At 40.3% G+C, this 21330-nt stretch overlaps 1 protein-coding gene across 1 annotated transcript in view; it reads right to left on the reverse strand.

The window, feature by feature from the left end:
- LOC117993703 (cGMP-specific 3',5'-cyclic phosphodiesterase-like) overlaps positions 1-21330 on the reverse strand; it is a 74886-nt gene that overhangs the window by 34763 nt on the left and 18793 nt on the right. Inside the window, exon 2 of the mRNA XM_034981515.2 lies at positions 15973-16690. Within this exon, the coding sequence (XP_034837406.1) occupies positions 15973-16602 (630 nt within the window). The 5' untranslated portion in view covers positions 16603-16690. The remainder of the gene's footprint in view (positions 1-15972; positions 16691-21330) is intronic.

A 21330-nucleotide genomic window follows, 5' to 3' on the forward strand; every position in this document is an offset into this window, starting at 1 on the left:
CAGAGTTAGCTTACATCCCGGGGAAGGCTACTTCTTTATCCCGGGATTTTTAAAAACCCTAAAAACCTAGTAACAACACAATTAAAAAGTGTTATTTCTTGTACGATGGCACGGAACCCTTTGTGTGCGGGTCCATACAAGTAGGGAAATAGTAATAACCATTGCTGAGCGTTGTGATAAGCGGTAGATGGCGTTGGCTTCCATTTCAGTCAAAATAATAAATCTTCTTAGTATAGTACACAGAAGAAATAAAGCGGAAAGCACATTGCATTTCCAATCAAACCCTGGCCCTTATCACTACTCATCAGTCACGACTTCTTCTTCTTCCGTACCCTTACCTCGCCACACCATGTCTTTTTCTTCCACTCACTTCTGTCATTCGTCAACGTATTACCCACCCCTTTTACACGCATATCCTCTTTCACGCAATCTTTCCACCTTCTCTTTGATAGTCCTCTCCTCTTTTTTCCTTCCACATGCATATTTAACAATCTTCTAGTGACATGGCTCATCAGTCACGACTTCCATTATTAGTTACCTTGGGGTCACGAACATCAGCATATATAGCTATGAGAATTACGATGTGAAAATGAATAGAGCTTAAAAGCCCTGAAGCAATCAATTGTACAAGTTGGAAAAGAGCAGCGGAATTAAATTAAACGCGCATATTTCAAATGGCGCGGTAGTAGTAGGGTAACCAGATATCAGATTTTTTCCAGACTTGTCATAGTTTTTTGTTAATTGTTAAAATTCCAGCTGGAGTATGGATATTTATGTGATCATTAGAAACTAAATAATTTTTTAAGTTATTTACTAGCTGACACGTCCTGGAATAGATCGGGTGCAACTTTTGAAAATCTCTTTCTTAAAGGTCTACGTTAAAGACCAGAAAAATTAAACACCTCGCCATATTGCGTAAGACGCGTGGAACTAATTTATACACTGATTTAGACATTATGCTTAGTGACCATATACCATTTATTAGTGGTGCCCGCAGAGTATCCATACTAATATTATAAATGCGAAAGTGTGTCTGTCTGTCTGCTAGCTTTTCACGGTCCATCCGTTCGACCGATTTTGATGAAATTTGGAACAGTGATAGCTTGCATCCCGGGGAAGGACATAGGCTACTTTTTATCCCAGAAGATCAAAGAGTTCCCGCAGAATTTTGAAAAACGTTAATCCACGCGGACGAAGTCGCGGGCATCAGCTAGTGTTTTTATATTTCTGGTGAGGCTATACATAGAAAATCTACATGTATAATTTCAAGTCTCTCGCTTCAGTAATTTAAGCTGTACGTTGATATGTAGGTATCATCCTACGGCACTACAAGGCTTTGTAGGTCCCAGCTTACTCTATAGTCTTCTTCCATTTATCGCGGTCCTTCGTCTGCGTTCTCCATTTTGTTTATTCATCTTTAGGTTTTTTTACGCATTTCATGCAATTCTTTTTGCCTTCATGTCTTGTGTCTCTCTGCTCAGATGTCCCCCTGTTCATAATTTTTCGGCTCATACTATATCCGGCATTCATCAGGCCAATCTTAGTCGTTGTTACTTAGATTTTTCACACTGGACCAATTTTTTTAAAAAAAGAATATTAGCCATGTTAAATGACTAATATTCCCCTTTCCTCTCCAACTAAGCCTCAGGCTTGTGCTAGGAGTAGGTACGACAATAGTGCAACGAGCGGGGTTTGAACCGTCGACCTTTCGGTTTTCAGTCCACTCCTTTACCAGTTGAGTTCTGAGCATCTTTCAAACACGGCTGGTCTCAGTTAGGATCTTTTGTCAGGACTTCCCGATTTCGAATCTGTGATCTGGTAATCCTAGTAGGTAGAAGTTCTTTATCAAGAATCGTGGTAAAAAGTAACTTTCAGATTTTATAAGAAAAAGTGGAGAAAAATGGCTCTTTGATAGAAATTTAATAACGTTCGCGGTTACGTCCAATTAATTTTATCCCCATTGAAGCTTTTGCCTTTTAGCATAAAATAGAGGTAAAAGATGTCTTGTGGGAAGTTTAATATCTCTAAAGTCCGCATAAAATATTTCTATGTGCACAAGCAAGCTTAATTCGGTGTAATCTCTTCTTTAGAAGCATAAATATATATAACAGTCGCAATCCGTCTGTCTGTGTATAATTACTAATTTATTAATACACTAGCTTATGCTCGCCACTTCGTCCGCGTGTACTACACAAATATCAAACCCCTATTTCACCCTCTTAGTGGTTGAATTATCAAAAATCCTTTCTTAGCGGATGCCTACGTCATAATAGCTATCTGCATGCCAATTTCAGCCCGATCCGTTCAGTAGTTTGAGCTGTGCGTTGATAGATCAGTCAGTCAGTCAGTCAACTTTTCCTTTTATATATTTAGATTTTCGATCATTTAATATTGTAATTTCGTTATGTATTTTTCAACCACAGTGGCAAATTGTTAAAAAAATAACGTTAATAAGAAAATAACCCTTAAAATAGGTAGGTCTTATAGCAGATATTAGGGGAACAATCTGAAAACCGTGAATTTGTGGTTACATCACAAGAAAAATATTAAAATGTGTTCATGAACAAATGTTGCTATTTTCGACTTTCAAAGTAAGATTGTGAAACCAAGTGGGGTATCATATGAAAGGGCTGTCTGTGGCTGTACATTCTAAAACAGATTTTTATTTATTTTGAGCACAATAGTTTTTGATAGGTACCCTATAGGTTTTCTTGACAGACACGACGGACAGACAGACAACAAAGTGATCTCATAAGTGTTCCATTTTCTTATTGAAGTACGGGACCCTGAACAATGACAGATTTACGCAATGTTAACGTTAACTTGAAAAGTTACACAAGTGGATACTGGTGTATTTTGTATTTCGTTAGATCGAACTTCAGTGAATGCAATTCTTTTGCATTCTGCATTGAACTCAATTGAATTACTTGTCTAGAAAATACAAAGAGTGTTGCTGCTATTTGTATAATATTGTGAACGTATCCAAGTCCACGGACTCTACGGTATTGGAAAACAATCATTTTTAATTCTTAACGATCGAAGCACCCGTCGCGTTGTCCGTTTTACTGAAGATAGACAAAATAAATTGAAACAGTGGTGACCACCATTAAATTAAGTAGTCATAGCAATTTATTCAAAACTAGCTTAGCTAGACTACACAAATTTCGAACCCCTATTTTACCTCCGAACCGTACGTAGACCGACAACATCAAACGAGTCGCAGGGAGCCGCTGGATTCAGGCGGCGCAATACAGATACGGGGCGTGCGGACTCTGGAAGTCCCTACAAGAGACCTAGGTATATGTCTGATAATGAAACCGGCCAAGTGCGAGTCAGGCTCGCGCAATGAGGGTTCCGTACTACAGTCTTATTTTTTCGACATTTTGCACGATAATTCAAAAACTATGATGCATAAAAATAAATAAAAATCTGTTTTAGAATGTACAGGTGAAGACCTTTCATATGATACCCCACTTGATATAGTCACTCACTTCCAAACTTAAAAATACTAATTATTAGTTCATGACCATAATTTAATTTTTTTTGTGTGATCTAACCCTAAATTCACGGTTTTCAGATTTTTCCCCAAATGTCAGCTATAAGATCTACCTACCTGCCAAATTTCATGATTCTAGGACCACGGGAAGTACCCTGTAGGTTTCTTGACAGACAGACGGACAGACAGACAGACAGACAGACAGACAACAAAGTGATCCTATAAGGGTTCCGTTTTTCCTTTTGAGGTACGGAACCCTAATAAGAATGTTTTAGCGTTTAAACTACCGTGAGTGATTTCCATTATAAATAACTAGCTGATGCCCGCGACTTCGTACGCGTGGATTTAGGTTTTTAAAAATCCTGTGGGTTTGGAACCCATCCGGGGTTCTTTTTCAAGGGAGTCAGTTCGCGCACGCGCCGCGGTTTTGACTGCGGGCCGCAGGGGATGGGTTCGAAACTAGTCGGGCTAACGTCGACTAAACACGTGCGTACAGCCGGGATAGATATTATCTACACTAATATTATAAAGAGGAAAACTTTGTTTGTTTGTTTGTTTGTTTGTTTGTTTGTTTGTTTGTTTGTACTGAATAGGCTCAAAAACTACTGGACCGATTTTAAAAATTCTTTCACCATTCGAAAGCTACATTATCCACGAGTAACATAGGCTATATTTTATTTTGGAAAAAAATAGGGTTCCGTAAGTATTATATAAAGAGGTAATGTCGTTAAGTTTGTTTGTAGGGGGTAATCTTTAGAACTACTGAACCGATTTTAAAAATTCTTTCACCAGTAGAAAGCTACATTATTCCTGAGTGACATAGGCTATACGGGATCTTTAAAAACCTAAATCTACGCGGGCGAAGCCGCGGGGATCAGCTAGTTTATAATATAAGAATAGTGATAATAAATTACGGAAGAAAGTAATGGCTAGAATGACATTTCGGATTTGTTGAGCGTTGTCTTTGTCACTCAGTCCTATGTGACGTTTTGTTGGTTTCAACGACAGAGACAATGCTCTACAAATCCGCTATCTCCTTCTAAAAGTCGATGTACATTACTTTCTGCCGCGTACTGTACGAAGTTATCTGATGACGAAATTAAAGTATTTTATACATTGAAGTACAGTACGCGGCCAAAAGTGATGAGCATCTATATTTAGAAGGAGATAGCAGATTTGTAGAGACTGTCTCGTTCGTTGAGACCGACAAAACGTCATATGAGTGACAGTGACACAGCTCTACAAACCTGAAATGTCATTCTAAAGGCCGATGTTCATCACTTTCGGCCGCGTAGTGTACCTATATACAAATTATATTATCACACTTGCATTAATGCAGAGTGCAGAACAATTTGTAGCGTACATGTTGTTATTGAGGAAAACATTCTCCTGTACATAATATATTCTCCCGCCATCGATATAAATATAAGCGAACAAAATTTTTCACAGTTTTGGCACCAAATAAATCAGCGCCACCTCTTAGATACTAATGAACGACCCGTTTGAAATCACTGAGGTTGCATTGGTGCTAAATAAACATTTTAGGACCAATGAGTCGGTGCCATTTTGCTTGTTCAATGGCCCTGTCCTTACGAAGTAATATATAAGTCAATGTCTCCCGCCTAACTTATTTGCGTTAAGCCATACCGCAGAGAACGGTAAATGCAGAGCATGCCATTAATTTAAGGTCTACATACATCCGCTTACTCTATGACCTATGTTATTTTGTAAATGTTTGTAAGCACAACGTTTTCATTAAATAGTAAACCAGTTGGTATTGGATACGGAAGAATTTAATTATTTAGCTACTAGCTTATTCCCGCGACGTCGTCCGCGTGGATGTAGCGAAAACAGGGGTTTGAAATGTATGTAAAATTTCAAACTCCTATTTTACCCCCTTAGGCGTTGAATTTTTCGATCCCGTTATGTGCGTTTAAGCAATAATAGCACTTGTTTTAACGGTGAAGGGAATATCGTGAGGAAACCTGTGTGCCTCAGAGTTCTCCATAATGTTCTCAAAGGTGTGTGAAGTCTGCCAATCTGCGCGTGGTAGACTATGCCCAAACCCCTCTCATTTTGAGAAGCTACTCGTGCTCAGTCGTGAGCCGGCGATGGGTTGCACGTCTGTGATTGAACATGATACCCGTCGTCATCATCATCATCATCAACCAATAGACGTCCACTGCTGGACATAGGTCTCTTGTAGGGACTTCCACGCGCCACGGTCTTGCGCCGGCCTGCCCCCCAATTGTGTAAGAATAACCATTTTATGGCTATCGCAATCGTCAAGAAATTCTGCCATTTGATTGGTTGATTCGCTGTTTACATTTTTTCACAGCCAATCAAAGGGCAGAATTCTTGACGATTGCGATAGCCATGAAATGGTTATTCTTACACAATTGGGGGGCTGGATCCAGCGCTACCCAGGATGCTACCAGTATTCGGTTTCAACTACGCGGTATCGTATCGGAACGATAATCGTGGCTACCCGAGCCTTCTCAATGTAAATGAGCACAGCTCGAATGCCAATGAATGTTAATTCATTCTAGTCATTAAGGGATAACAAACGGCAAGTCGTTAGCGCGATCTAAGTCATTATTAGCAGGGATTAGCGCTTATATAGGACACTTCTCACAATAGTTACTATTGTACCTATTGTTTACTTCAATTATAATACATAGCCTAAAGCGGAGATATCCTAACTTCTTTTCGGGAGGTTGGAGGTTCGACCTACGCACCTCTTAACTTTTGAAAGTTATAATAGCACTTGTTTTAACGGTGAAGGGAAAACATCGTGAGGAAACCTGTGTGCCTGGAGAACTCTCCATAATGCTCTCGAAGGTGTGTGAAGTCTGCCAATCCGCATTGGCCAGCGTGGTAGACTCAAGACTGTACCCCTGACTGTTCATTCTGAGAAGAGACTCGTGCTCAGTAGTGAGCCGGCGATGGGTTGAACATGATACCCGTATTCGGTTTCTACGCGGTATCATATCGGAACGATAATCGTGGCTACACGAGACTTCTCAATGTAAATGAGCGCAGCTCGAATGCCAATGAATGTTAATTCATTCTAGTCATTAAGGGATAACAAACGGCAAGTCGTTAGCGCGATCTAAGTCATTATTAGCAGGAATTAGGGCTTATAGGACACTTCTCACAGTAGTTACTATTGTACCTATTGCTTACTATTCAATCCTAATACATAGCCTAAAGCGGAGATAGCCTAACTTCTTTTCGGGAGGTTGGAGGTTCGACCTACGCACCTCTTAACTTTTGAAAGTTATAATAGCACTTGTTTTAACGGTGAAGGGAAAACATCGTGAGGAAACCTGTGTGCCTGGAGAACTCTCCATAATGCTCTCGAAGGTGTGTGAAGTCTGCCAATCCGCATTGGCCAGCGTGGTAGACTCAAGACTGTACCCCTGACTGTTCATTCTGAGAAGAGACTCGTGCTCAGTAGTGAGCCGGCGATGGGTTGAACATGATACCCGTATTCGGTTTCTACGCGGTATCGTATCGGAACGATAATCGTGGCTACCCGAGCCTTCTCAATGTAAATGAGCACAGCTCGAATGCCAATGAATGTTAATTCATTCTAGTCATTAAGGGATAACAAACGGCAAGTCGTTAGCGCGATCTAAGTCATTATTAGCAGGGATTAGCGCTTATATAGGACACTTCTCACAATAGTTACTATTGTACCTATTGTTTACTTCAATTATAATACATAGCCTAAAGCGGAGATATCCTAACTTCTTTTCGGGAGGTTGGAGGTTCGACCTACGCACCTCTTAACTTTTGAAAGTTATAATAGCACTTGTTTTAACGGTGAAGGGAAAACATCGTGAGGAAACCTGTGTGCCTGGAGAACTCTCCATAATGCTCTCGAAGGTGTGTGAAGTCTGCCAATCCGCATTGGCCAGCGTGGTAGACTCAAGACTGTACCCCTGACTGTTCATTCTGAGAAGAGACTCGTGCTCAGTAGTGAGCCGGCGATGGGTTGAACATGATACCCGTATTCGGTTTCTACGCGGTATCATATCGGAACGATAATCGTGGCTACACGAGACTTCTCAATGTAAATGAGCGCAGCTCGAATGCCAATGAATGTTAATTCATTCTAGTCATTAAGGGATAACAAACGGCAAGTCGTTAGCGCGATCTAAGTCATTATTAGCAGGAATTAGGGCTTATAGGACACTTCTCACAGTAGTTACTATTGTACCTATTGCTTACTATTCAATCCTAATACATAGCCTAAAGCGGAGATAGCCTAACTTCTTTTCGGGAGGTTGGAGGTTCGACCTACGCACCTCTTAACTTTTGAAAGTTATAATAGCACTTGTTTTAACGGTGAAGGGAAAACATCGTGAGGAAACCTGTGTGCCTGGAGAACTCTCCATAATGCTCTCGAAGGTGTGTGAAGTCTGCCAATCCGCATTGGCCAGCGTGGTAGACTCAAGACTGTACCCCTGACTGTTCATTCTGAGAAGAGACTCGTGCTCAGTAGTGAGCCGGCGATGGGTTGAACATGATACCCGTATTCGGTTTCTACGCGGTATCGTATCGGAACGATAATCGTGGCTACACGAGACTTCTCAATGTAAATGAGCGCAGCTCGAATGCCAATGAATGTTAATTCATTCTAGTCATTAAGGGATAACAAACGGCAAGTCGTTAGCGCGATCTAAGTCATTATTAGCAGGGATTAGCGCTTATATAGGACACTTCTCACAGTAGTTACTATTGTACCTATTGTTTACTTCAATTATAATACATAGCCTAAAGCGGAGATAGCCTAACTTCTTTTCGGGAGGTTGGAGGTTCGACCTACGCACCTCTTAACTTTTGAAAGTTATAATAGCACTTGTTTTAACGGTGAAGGGAAAACATCGTGAGGAAACCTGTGTGCCTGGAGAACTCTCCATAATGCTCTCGAAGGTGTGTGAAGTCTGCCAATCCGCATTGGCCAGCGTGGTAGACTCAAGACTGTACCCCTGACTGTTCATTCTGAGAAGAGACTCGTGCTCAGTAGTGAGCCGGCGATGGGTTGAACATGATACCCGTATTCGGTTTCTACGCGGTATCATATCGGAACGATAATCGTGGCTACACGAGACTTCTCAATGTAAATGAGCGCAGCTCGAATGCCAATGAATGTTAATTCATTCTAGTCATTAAGGGATAACAAACGGCAAGTCGTTAGCGCGATCTAAGTCATTATTAGCAGGGATTAGCGCTTATATAGGACACTTCTCACAGTAGTTACTATTGTACCTATTGTTTACTTCAATTATAATACATAGCCTAAAGCGGAGATAGCCTAACTTCTTTTCGGGAGGTTGGAGGTTCGACCTACGCACCTCTTAACTTTTGAAAGTTATAATAGCACTTGTTTTAACGGTGAAGGGAAAACATCGTGAGGAAACCTGTGTGCCTGGAGAACTCTCCATAATGCTCTCGAAGGTGTGTGAAGTCTGCCAATCCGCATTGGCCAGCGTGGTAGACTCAAGACTGTACCCCTGACTGTTCATTCTGAGAAGAGACTCGTGCTCAGTAGTGAGCCGGCGATGGGTTGAACATGATACCCGTATTCGGTTTCTACGCGGTATCGTATCGGAACGATAATCGTGGCTACCCGAGACTTCTCAATGTAAATGAGCGCAGCTCGAATGCCAATGAATGTTAATTCATTCTAGTCATTAAGGGATAACAAACGGCAAGTCGTTAGCGCGATCTAAGTCATTATTAGCAGGGATTAGGGCTTACGCGACACTTCTCACAGCAGTCGGTATTGTAGCTATTGCTTTATCCGTCACTGCCCATATTATAAATGCGAAAGTGTGTTCGTTTGTTGGTTTGTCCTTTAATCACGTCGCAACGGAGCAGCAATTAATCGACGTGATTAAGAATTCCACTCCTTAAGGATTTAATAGAGGATAAAAGTAAAAAAAAATTTTTAGAAAGACCGGAGGTTTTTTTTGAGCAAAGCGGACAAGATACTTTAGTCACTTACAGTACGCGGCATAAAGTAATGTACATCAGCCTTTAGAATGACATTTCGGCTTTGTAGAGCGTTGTATCTGCCACTCATACCTATAATATGACGTTTTGTCGGTTTCAACGACAGAGACAACGCTATTCAAAGTCGATGTACATTAGTTTCTGCCGCATACTGTAGTTAGGTAGGTAGGTAGGTACCTGTATAGATTCAGAAACCCTGCATAAAAGAAAATTATGTTTGAAGTGTCTCCTGTAAGTACTTAAAAGCTTGTGCGCTACGGCTCTCTAAACTTAAAAGCTCTGGGATGTACATGGACACCCGATAGTACTAGCTCTTTAGCTATTAGCTACCAAATAGGTGGGTATAGGTAGTAGGTACTTATACGCGACAGCTCGAGATGTCAATCGGGGAGGGAACGCCCCGCACATCCGCACAGCTCCCGCGCTATTCCGGTGCGGGCGAGCGCGAGTAAGGTGCGGGTGTGCCAGGCGTCCCCTCGCCTAACACCTCGATTTCCATCTCAACCTTTCGCGGACTATACCTATGATAATAATTAGTGGCAATAGTATAAGGCACACTGGTGTTATATGTAACATTTTCATCTGTGACACCACCCCAAATAGGTGCATCTACAGCCCGGCATGTCTAGTCTAGCATCATACATATATTGTGACAACACGCATAAAACGCAAGACGTTCATTATTATGTCAACACGCATAAACACGTATATTGTGTCAACACGCATAAAATGCAGGACGTTTATTATTATGTCAACACGCATAAACACGTATATTGTGTCAACACGCATAAAATGCAGAACGTTTATTATTATGTCAACACGCATAAACACGTATATTGTGTCAACACGCATAAAATGCAGGACGTTCATTATTATGTCAACACGCATAAACACGTATATTGTGTCAACACGCATAAAATGCAGGACGTTTATTATTATGTCAACATGCATAAACACGTATATTGTGTCAACACGCATAAAATGCAGGACGTTTATTATTATGTCAACACGCATAAAATGCAGGACGTTCATTATTATGTCAACACGCATAAACACGTATATTGTGTCAACACGCATAAAATGCAGGAAGTTGTGGTACAGAACCCTTCGTGTGCGAGTCCGACTCGCACTTGATCGGTTTTTCTCTGCAGATAAATAAATAAATAAATAAGCCTTTTATTGACTGACAAACTAACTGGGTACTTACACTTTACCGTTACACACTTACATTAAAATTGCACATACGTACTATTCTTACCTACTTAGTCAAAACACAATTTAGGTTCTTTGCTTAATTTCTCTGCAGATACCTAACCCTAAAAAGAAACGGTTGCAAGGGTTTCAAAAGTAAATCAAGGGTAGTTAACATTTTCCATTAACTAAATGAGAAATGCACAGAGAGGCGAGAGCGCTGGGAGAAGAAAATGCGATTTACGTAGCGACTCATTTCCTGTTGTTTCGGAGCGAAGTGTCCCGGAAATTGACGCGAAAGAAACTTTTTTTTATTTTTGGCGTCAGACTGTTTCTCTGATAAAATAAAGTTATCATATCTGTATTTAGAATACAGGCCGTGATAGTTTAGTGGTTAAGACAACCGCCTCTTATTCGAGAGGTCGGGGATTCAGGATCGGACACACACCCTTAACTTTTCGAAGTTATGTATTTCTAAGTATAGTACGCGATAGATCGAGATGGCAATCGGGGTGGGAACGACCCGCATACCCGCACAGTCCCCGTGCCAACTCAGTGCGGGTGGCATGCGGGGGTGCGGGGCGCCCCCCCGCCTCATAACCCGATTGCCAACTCAACCTGTCGCGGACTATAGGTAGGTGATAACAACAGGTACGCTATTTTTAAGCTTCCTACAGACTACGCGAGGTATCACATTATATTTTCATTGATATTGTCATTTTCATTCATTCATATAGTATTTGTAAAGCCATGCCGTGTTTAGAAACTGCTCAAAAGCACTTGGCACTGCATGCGAAAGTTTATTTTCCTGAGCCCGCCAACTATAGGCTAGGGAACTTCTAAAAGCTTAACCTACATAATAAACTGGTAACTGCTATAATACGACTTCACACGGGTAGCAGTGAATAGTAGGTAATTTTTAGAGTTCCGTATCTACAAAAAAAGAACCCTTATAGAATCACTTCGTTGTCTGTCCGTCAAGGCTAGTCAAAGGAATCAAAACCTATAGGATACTACCCGTTGACCTAGAATTTATGAAATTTAGGAGGCAGCATTGTCTTATAATACCACAAGTAAAGGGAAAAATCTGAAAACCGTGAATTTGTGGTTACATCACAAAAATAAATTAAAAAATGTTATATTTTGTACGATGGTACGGGACCCTACGTGTGCCAGTCCGACTCGCAGTTCACCGGTTATTATCCCGGTTCCTCGGGGATAGAGCCTCAATAGCTCAACTGGTAAAGGAGTGGACTGAAAACCGAAATGTCGACGGTTCAAACCCCGCCCGTTGCACTACTGTCGTACCTACTCTTAGCCCAAGCTTGACGCTTAGTTGGAGAGGAAAGGGGAATATTAATCATTTAACATGGCTAATATTTATTATTAAAAAAAAAGATTGTATCATAACTAGCTGACCCGTCCCGGCTTCGCTCGAGTGGAATTTTTGAAAATCGGTGAGGGGGTGCAGTTCAAAATGCTCAATAGGGGCCGTGATAATTATGACCTCCTGACACGTAAGGTGAAAATGAATGTAAAGTTGTTTCATAGAATATGAAAGCTCCATTGTGTACAACATTATGACGTGTAGTGTAACGCGATACGTGATTGTGGCGTAAATAGCTTCGAGCTTATAATACTTATTATCTCTCCTCAATAGCTCAACTGGTAAAGGAGTGGACTGAAAACCGAAAGGTCGACGGTTCAAACCCCGCCCGTTGCACTATTGTCGTACCTACTCCTAGCACAAGCTTCACGCTTAGTTGGAGAGGAAAGGGGAATATTAGTCATTTAACATGGCTAATATTTATTATTAAAAAAAAAGATTGTATCATAACTAGCTGACCCGTCCCGGCTTCGCTCGAGTGGAATTTTTGAAAATCGGTGAGGGGGTGCAGTTCAAAATGCTCAATAGGGGCCGTGATAATTATGACCTCCTGACACGTGAGGTGAAAATGAATGTAAAGTTGTCATAGAATATAAAAGCTCCATTGTGTATGACATTATGAAGTGTAGTGTAACGCGATACGTGATTGTGGCGTAAATAGCTTCGAGCTTATAATACTTATTATCTCTCCTCAATAGCTCAACTGGTAAAGAAGTGGACTGAAAACCGAAAGGTCGACGGTTCAAACCCCGCCCGTTGCACTATTGTTGTACCTACTCCTAGCACAAGCTTGACGCTTAGTTGGAGAGGAAAGGGGAATATTAGTCATTTAACATGGCTAATATTCTTTAAAAAAAATATATATATATACTAATAATATTCCTTGTCTACATCTATATTCTATACTAATACTTGCTTATGTCCGCGACTTCGTCCGCGTGGACTACACCGAACCCCTGTTTTACCCCTTTAGGGATTGAATTTTCAAAAATAGTTTCTAAGCGGATGTCTACGTCATAATAGCATAAGGTTGCCTAGTAGAGTTCGCTCTGAGCAATAAGGCCGCCTTTGCATACAATTGATTTTTTAGTTTCTTTGTTTTTAGGGTTCCGTAACTCAAAACGAAAAACGGAACCCTTATAGGATCACTTTGTTGTCTGTCTGTCGGTCTGTCAAGAAACCTACATGGTACTTCCCGTTGACCTAGAATCATGAAATTTGGCAGATAGGTTGGCCTTATAGCAGACATTAGGAGAAAAATCTGAAAACCGTGAATTTAGGCTTATATCACACAAAAAAAAATTGTGGTCATGTACTCATATTAGTATTTTCAATTTTCGAAGTAAGATAACTATATCAAGTGGGGTATCATATGAAAGGGCTTCATCTGTGCATTCTAAAACAGATTTTTATTTTTATTTATATTTTTATGCATTATAGTTTTTTGAATTATCGTGCAAAACGTCGAAAAAATACGACTGTGGTACGGAACCCTCGTTGCGCGAGCCTGACTCGCACTTGGCCGTTTTTTTTTTTGACATGTTTGTCCAATATTTTGTATGCAAAAAAGTATTTAAATCTACCTATCTAATAGCTATCTGCATGCCAAATTTCAGCCTGATCCGTCCCGTAGTTTGAGCTGTGCATTGATAGATCAGTCAGTCAGTCAGTCAATCTTTTCGTTTTATTTAGATTTGTATAGATTGGCGTAGCGATTTGAGTGCAGCGCAGAGCCAGTAAACAGATAAGCTATCACCAGTGCTTCACTCTCGAGTCTCGAGCATCTGATAATGTTTGAAAGCCCCGAGCACTTCCATACACTGTGTTATCAATATTAACGTTACTAGTGGATTCTCTAGAGTGGATAATTCATTTACATAACGCCTACAATCCATATCAATACAAATATTATAAGCTAGATCATAGATGACGCCCGCGACTTCGTCAGCGTGGATTTATGTTTTTAAATAAATAATAATAAATAAATTCTTTATTTAATAAGGCAACAGGGACCCATATTTTGTTAGTACAGATATAATGCTTAAAAAACTATGTTAGTATAAACATTTTATTATTATTTTATTTTTACAGCAGCTATCATAATAGGGCGCAAACAATTAGATTTTGGGATCACTTTCAAGCCCTCGTCCGGTAAATACGCAGTGTTGACCGGACGAGGAAGACAAGACGGAGAACTTGAATGAAATGCTGGAGAATTGGCGTATCCAGCTTTCCCGCCATCATATTCAGGATACTGTTGGAGCTCGAACGCAGCCTTGCCAGGATGGATGACGTCCTTTTCCTTATTATGGCATAGAAATCATCCGTTCGTGCTTCTGCAAACATGCCTGACGCCGAACAAAACCGCGGCAAGCCCAACAGTATCCTGAAACCATTGTTGTATTGCACCCTCAGCGTGTCGAGTGCCTTTTGAGTGTAGTTAGTCCACAGGCCCCCCGTGTAGAAGGTTTGACAGTAAGCTTTAAATAGCGTAATTTTTGCTTCCTTAAAAAATCCCTTGGAAACTTGATTTACCGGGATAAGTTAAATATCCTAGCAAACAATTGGTTGATCAGTCGACGCGAGTGCACGCGGTTGGTGGATATTATGTCGATTTTCGCTTCCCGTATTCGCCAACTTTCTCCCACTACGCTGCTTCATGTCCAAGTTGTTTGCCGGGCACTATGTTCTTCTCTAGAATGCAAGTTATCTCTGTACCGAGTAGATGATGCCCGCAACTTCGTCCATGGGGATTTAGTTTTTTTTAATCCCGTGGGAACTCTTTGATTTTCAGGGACCAATATTTATAATACCTTCCTTCCTCGAGATGCAAGCGCTATCTCTGTACCAAATTTCGTTTAAATTGGTTATTCGGATGCGACATGAAAATCTAGCAGACAGACACGACACATTTTCGTAAATATAATAGACTAGAGTTGTGAGGGGGAGATCTTCGTTATTTTATAAAAGCTGAAAGTTTCTCTGCGAATTGTCCCCAACACAGGGAGGAACGATCAGCAAACGATAAAGCATGGATCATGGACAACAAAAACCGGCCAAGTGCGAATCAGGCTCGCGCAACGAGGGTTCCGTACTACAGTCGTATTTTTTCGACATTTTGCAGGATAATTCAAAAACTATGATACATAAAAATCTGTTTTAGAATGCACAGGTGAAGACCTTTCATATTATGATACCCCACTTGATATCGTTATATTACTTAGAAAATTGAAAATACTACCTAATTATTAGTTCATGACCACAATTACATTTTTTTGTGTGATGTAACCACAAATTCACGGTTTTCAGATTTTTCCCAAATGTCAGCTATAAGAACTACCTACCTGCCAAATTTCATGATTCTAGGTCAACGGGAAGTACCCTGTAGGTTTCTTGACAGACCGACAGACAGACAGACATCCAACAAAGTGATCCTATAAGTGTTCCATTTTTCCTTTTGTGATAAGGAACCCTAAAAACTTATAAAATCTTTCGTCGAAGTATAAAGTCTAATATTTTTTAAAATTTCTTCGAAATAGTATTAGAAATCACGTCACGCATCGCCAGACTCTTAGTAACATGGCAACCCCCTGCCAGACACCTAATACTTAAGGGTGTCTAGCAGGGAGTTGCCACGGTACTAGTTCTAAGCTGTCCCGTCCCCGCATCGTTTGGGGCTTTCAAATTACAGCAAACCCTTTCATGGTGGTGGTCTAAAATACTCAAATTATTATAATTAAATTATCATCTTTCAATCTTTTGTACCAACTAGTGTAGTCACTTTGAGTTGTTTATCAGTCAGTAAGGTTGATAATTCAATTACAGTGACCTTGAAACGTGAAATAATAAAACTATTATCACACTATTCACTCACCTTAACCGGCGACGAAGACAGCCATAACTGGAAGAGATCTGATGTAACCGACGTACTCCTTGCTTCGTGATGTGGCCTCGGTGACAACGAACCGCAAGAAGTTATTTTATGTAACCTATTCACTTCATCTACACTTGCACACTCCCTTATATACCTCTCCAGTAACTTTGGCTTACTGTCCAATAAAGATTTCAACTCTAGCAAGTCCTCATCCGTCGTATCATCAGGGGAAGTCCTATCTATAACCTCTTTGAACTCATCAGTACATTGCATTAATAGTTCGTTAGTTTCTAACACGTCGTATACGACCTTATTGCCTAAATCGGGACTAGACTCTTGGAAATAATCACTATCACATCTCGCACTATCTAATTCAGTTTCACAACCATTCTGTTCCGTGATTTCGACTATAGTTATCGGTGGGTTTTCTTTAAGCATGTTGTTGTTTTCTGAGACTGTTTCTAGTTCGTCTGGTAGCTCGTACACTAGTTGCATTAATTGATGTGTACGTTTGAGGTGTTCTTGGTGTTTATCCGGTTTGGTTTCAGGATTGTCGTCGGGGAAATTTGCATTTGGTTTTTTAGCGTCAGCCTTCTTTGCGACCACATCGATCGGTTCCTCGGATGTCATGGCAGGTACAGTTCAGTGGTTGGTTGCGGTGGTACTGTTTACGATTTTTGTATGTTTGGACATCTTTTCTTTGGCACCGCAATCATACCTGAAACAAAAAGAGAATGAATGTATTAATGAAGAGTAATCTTTTCATGATATCGGATAGTTAAAAAATAATAACTGGGTTACTTATTATACTAAAACGCTTAGATTATATTATGAACAACCCTGGACTAAATTTTGCCTATAACTTCATCCGTGTGGATTTAGGTTTTTAAAAATCCCTTTATCCATGGGATAAAAGTAGCCAACACCAACTATCCTGCACCTACAATACGGATCAGACAAAATCGGTTCAACTGTTTTACTACTAGTAATGCTCGCGACTTCGTCCGCGTGGACTACACAAATTTCAACCCCCTATTTTACCCCCTTAGGGGTTAAATTTTCAAAACATTCTTTTTTAGCGGATGCCTACGTCATAATATCTGCATGCCAAATTTCAGCCCGATCCGTCCGGTAGTTTGAGCTGTGCGTTGATAGATCAGTCAGTCAGTCAGTCAGTCACCTTTTCTTTTTATAGGTATATTTAGAAGACTAGCTGATTCCTGCGACTTCGTCCGCGTGGATTTACGTTTTTTAAAATCCCGCGGGAACTCTTTGATTTTTCGGGATTGTTGTCGTTGCTTGGTACCTACAATATGAATTCACTATGAACACTTCCTGAATCTTGATAACCCAGGCGGGCAGTAACCCTGCAGCATCAGGATTAAGGAGTTGAATCCAGAATTTTTTATGTGACCACGACGTAAACTTTTTTGTTATTTAAAAAAAAAAATTGCAATTCGGTCCAGAAACCTCGAAAAAATCGATGTAGAAAAAAGAACCACCTCCTTTTTGACAGTCGGTTAAAAACCGATGACCTTGAAATATTTACGGAACAATCTTTAAAATATCCCCTTTCTAACAAAAAAAGAATGAATGAAATCGGACAACGCGTTAATGAATTACAACTCAGTATACATTTTAACTTTCGTCCCCTCTCCTACGGGAACCATGCTGAATTTCGGGATAAAAAGTATCCTATATTCTTCCTCATAGTATGACCTCAAATCGTACCAAGTTTCATTGGAATCCATTCAGTAGTTTCAGCGTGATGCGCGGCCGTGATACAGACAGACAGACAGACAGACAGACAGACAAAAATGAAAAAAATTACAGTTTTGGGTTCAGTATCGATTATAGAGTGCCCTCGAAAAAAAATTTTCAAAATATCTTCAATGTACAGAATTTGACCTGTTACAGTTTTATTATAAGTATTGATGATGATTGATTAAGAATCTGAGGGTATCTCAAGATGAGAAGGGTTTTGGACAAAGTCTGCCGCGCTGGCACACTGCGGTTTGGCAGACTTCATACACCTTTGAGCAGTGCTACCTAGTAGTTAAGTGATTATTTGGGAGGTCGGGGGTTTGATTCCGGGTACGCAACTCTAACTTTTCGGAGCAATGCGCGTCAAATTTGCTTTTACGGTGAAGGAAAACCGTGAGGAAACCTCCATAATTCTCCAAAATGTTTGTCATCAGTTACCTACACGAAATATAAGTAAGTAGTATAGTCCGCGACAGGTTGAGATGACAATCGGGGTATGGGGGGTATGGGGGGGACATACACCCCGCTCACCCGCACGTCACCCACGCTCACCGGGTTAGCGCGGGAGATGTGCGGGGCATTCCCTCCCCGATTGCCATTTCAATCTGTCGCGTGCTATAGGTATATTCAAGCGCCGAATTTTCCGTAATAGGCAATGTAGAGACATAAGGAAAATAAAGCGTAAATGGAGCCAAATAAAAAGTGTTTGCCTGATAATGAATATTAAAAGGGCATACATAGGGCTGCCAAAAAAAGCTATGAGCTTTCACATTTGAATCCGGCCTTTTGAAGTTTTTAAAGAGGGTACGAATGGATAAGCTAAAAGATAAAATCCGCAATTCATTACACATGTTTATATTGTACTAGTTGATGCCCGCGACTTCGTCCACGTGAATTTAGGTTTTTGAAAAACCCGTGGGAACTCTTTGATTCTCCGGGATAAAACGTAGCCCTTGTCACCGTTCAGATCTTTATCTATATCCATCCGTTTTGCCTGGAGTTGAACCCAAAACTTCGCACACATTGCGCTCACACGGCGCCCGGCGCTAGAGAGCTGCCTCAGGGAGATTCAAAGTAAGTAATAAGTTCTCAACAATGTAACAAAATCATCATCATCGTCATCTTAACCCATTGCCAGCCCAATACTGAGTAAAGGTCTCCTCTCAGAATGAGAAGGGTTACAACAAAAACACTAACAAACTATCTTGGGTTAGCTAACAGAACAATAATTTAGGTCAAATTAAATTATGTATTGTATCTACTTACAATTTAATCTACTTGGTCTAAGGGTCAAACCCACTGTGGTCAAAATTGTCTAGCAAATTCCATTTTGACGCTTTAATTAAAATCTTGCTTTGTTCTTGCTGTGCAACTTTGTTTACATTTCGTGATATAACTGACTCGCCCTATACCTATTCCTAACCTATTAATGTATTTCATACAAGCTCCCTCTCTCACTAAGCAGCGTTTTGACGTTTGATAAAAAGTCGCTCATTTGACTAGTAGTCATCATCCCTATTGTTACTATAACTAGTGGCAACCCTGATTGCAGGGCTAGAAATAAACTGCTGTTAGCTGCAAATAGCTGGACAGTTTACAGGGCAATTTATGGAAGGACTTCTCTAATGGCGGCATAATTTGTTTATTTTCTCAAGTCCAACTTTGTTCGCGTGCAAGTTCTTTATAAAATGGCTGAAGTGGATTTAATTTCATTTAAAGGTGATTGATTAAGGCGCTCTGAATAGAAGTTTTTTAGGTATTTGAGGGGGTGAAGCAGAGGAGGTGGAAGCGAGAAAACGCGGCGCGCCCCGCACGAATTCAATTTCTTTCGGATTTTGGTAATCCGAAATAATTATAAATTGAGTTTAAAAGATGTTCTAGCAAAAATTCTTCAATCACGTCGCAACGGAGCAACATATCGACATGTTTTTTGCATGGGTATAGTTAAAGACCTGGAGAGTGACACAGGCTACTGTTTATAAGAGTTCCCATGGAATTTTTAAAAACCTAAATCCACGCGTACGAAGTCGCGGGCATCAGCTAGTAATGTTATATTATAGTAGGGCTGTCCTTTGGGTACGACCCCTAAAAACACCGTGTGAGCTGATTACAAAATGGCGAGGATATTTTCAATAGAGAAAGTGACCAGCGATGCTCATTTGCGTAAAAACGATATTCTCAACACGGACAATACGAGCAGCTCCAATTGAATAGTGAATATCATTCAAGTTTATAAGGATAAACTGATAACATACCTACTTGCAGATATAGTGCATTCAAAATAAACTGGCGTGTTTCCACTTGAGACCGTCATTAGCAATAACAATAGGATTACATTCGAGATGCCACGTAAACAATAGGGATAATAAGCCACACACTCATACAGCCCATTCAAAGGAGGGAGCCGGTTGCACCTCATAGTGTTGATATTTTTGAATTCACCCGCCACGACTTAATCCTATTGTTAATGACGGTCTCAATTGGAAACACGCCAGTTAATATTGAATGCACTATAAAACTGCTGCGTCTAAAAACTTCTTTAACATACTCTAATATCTAATGGGAATAGAACGTCGCGTAAGGCAGCGGCAAAGTTCATCAAAGAAGACTATTAAAGAAGTAGGTAGTTTTTTTACAGTTTAAAACCTCATAAAGAAGATTATAGATGGTATCGTGGACAAATGGCCGGTCATAATATGAAACCACTTACAGCCCTTATAAAGATGTCAGTCAATAACAGTCTGTTTCCATTGTAAGTAGTTACCGGTTATATTATAACGTAACGTCACTTGATAGTTCAATATGGGTACCAGTAAAAAAAACATTGGAACCGCGGTTGTTTGACAACTACAATGTCACGATCGCAATCATCTCTGATTGGTTAATGCTCGCTCACTGTTGGCCATAATGCATTGTTGCAACAAGAATCGCACAAACTCAGCCAATCAGAACAATTGAGTTTGTAATAATGATTGATGCAAGTTTTAGACAATCGCCCTACTGGTCTCACAGACAAATAAAGAGTTTACATTAGTATTTATACTTAAATGTTTAATTACAATAATTTTAATACGACCTTGATTAAACAATATTTTTCTTTCTTTCTTTCAAAACTGCTATTTGGCAAACCTTCCAAATGTTCTAAAAGGTGTGTGAGTCTGCAAATTTGCAATTCGCCAGGCATGATTTACTATGGCTAAACTCTTCTCATTCTGATAGGAAACCCATGCTCAGGCTGGCGATGGGTTAGTGATGACGATGATGAGACCCTCCACTAGGTGGATAAATAATGACTATGTCCAACTGTGGACATTGGGCATTATCTTGAACATGGATGCGGTCAGAGGACAGATAGAGTGGATTTTATGAGTTCCAAAATAAATTGAAGCTCCTCATAGCTTCCGGTTGAGGATACCAGACGAAGCTAAGGTCTAAGAAGAAAGAAGAGCAAAATTGTGTTATGTATGATGTAAGTTATATTTGACGGTAAAACAGTTACTGTCTATAACGATTGTCAATCGTCAGTTGTGTCATAGTTTGAATATAGCCCAGCAACATTTTCCTTGTTCCCTAGGTCTAGTGTGTTCCCGAGGG

The sequence above is a fragment of the Maniola hyperantus genome, chromosome 24, assembly GCF_902806685.2.
Source record: "Maniola hyperantus chromosome 24, iAphHyp1.2, whole genome shotgun sequence".
Classification (NCBI taxonomy): Eukaryota; Metazoa; Arthropoda; class Insecta; order Lepidoptera; family Nymphalidae; genus Maniola; species Maniola hyperantus.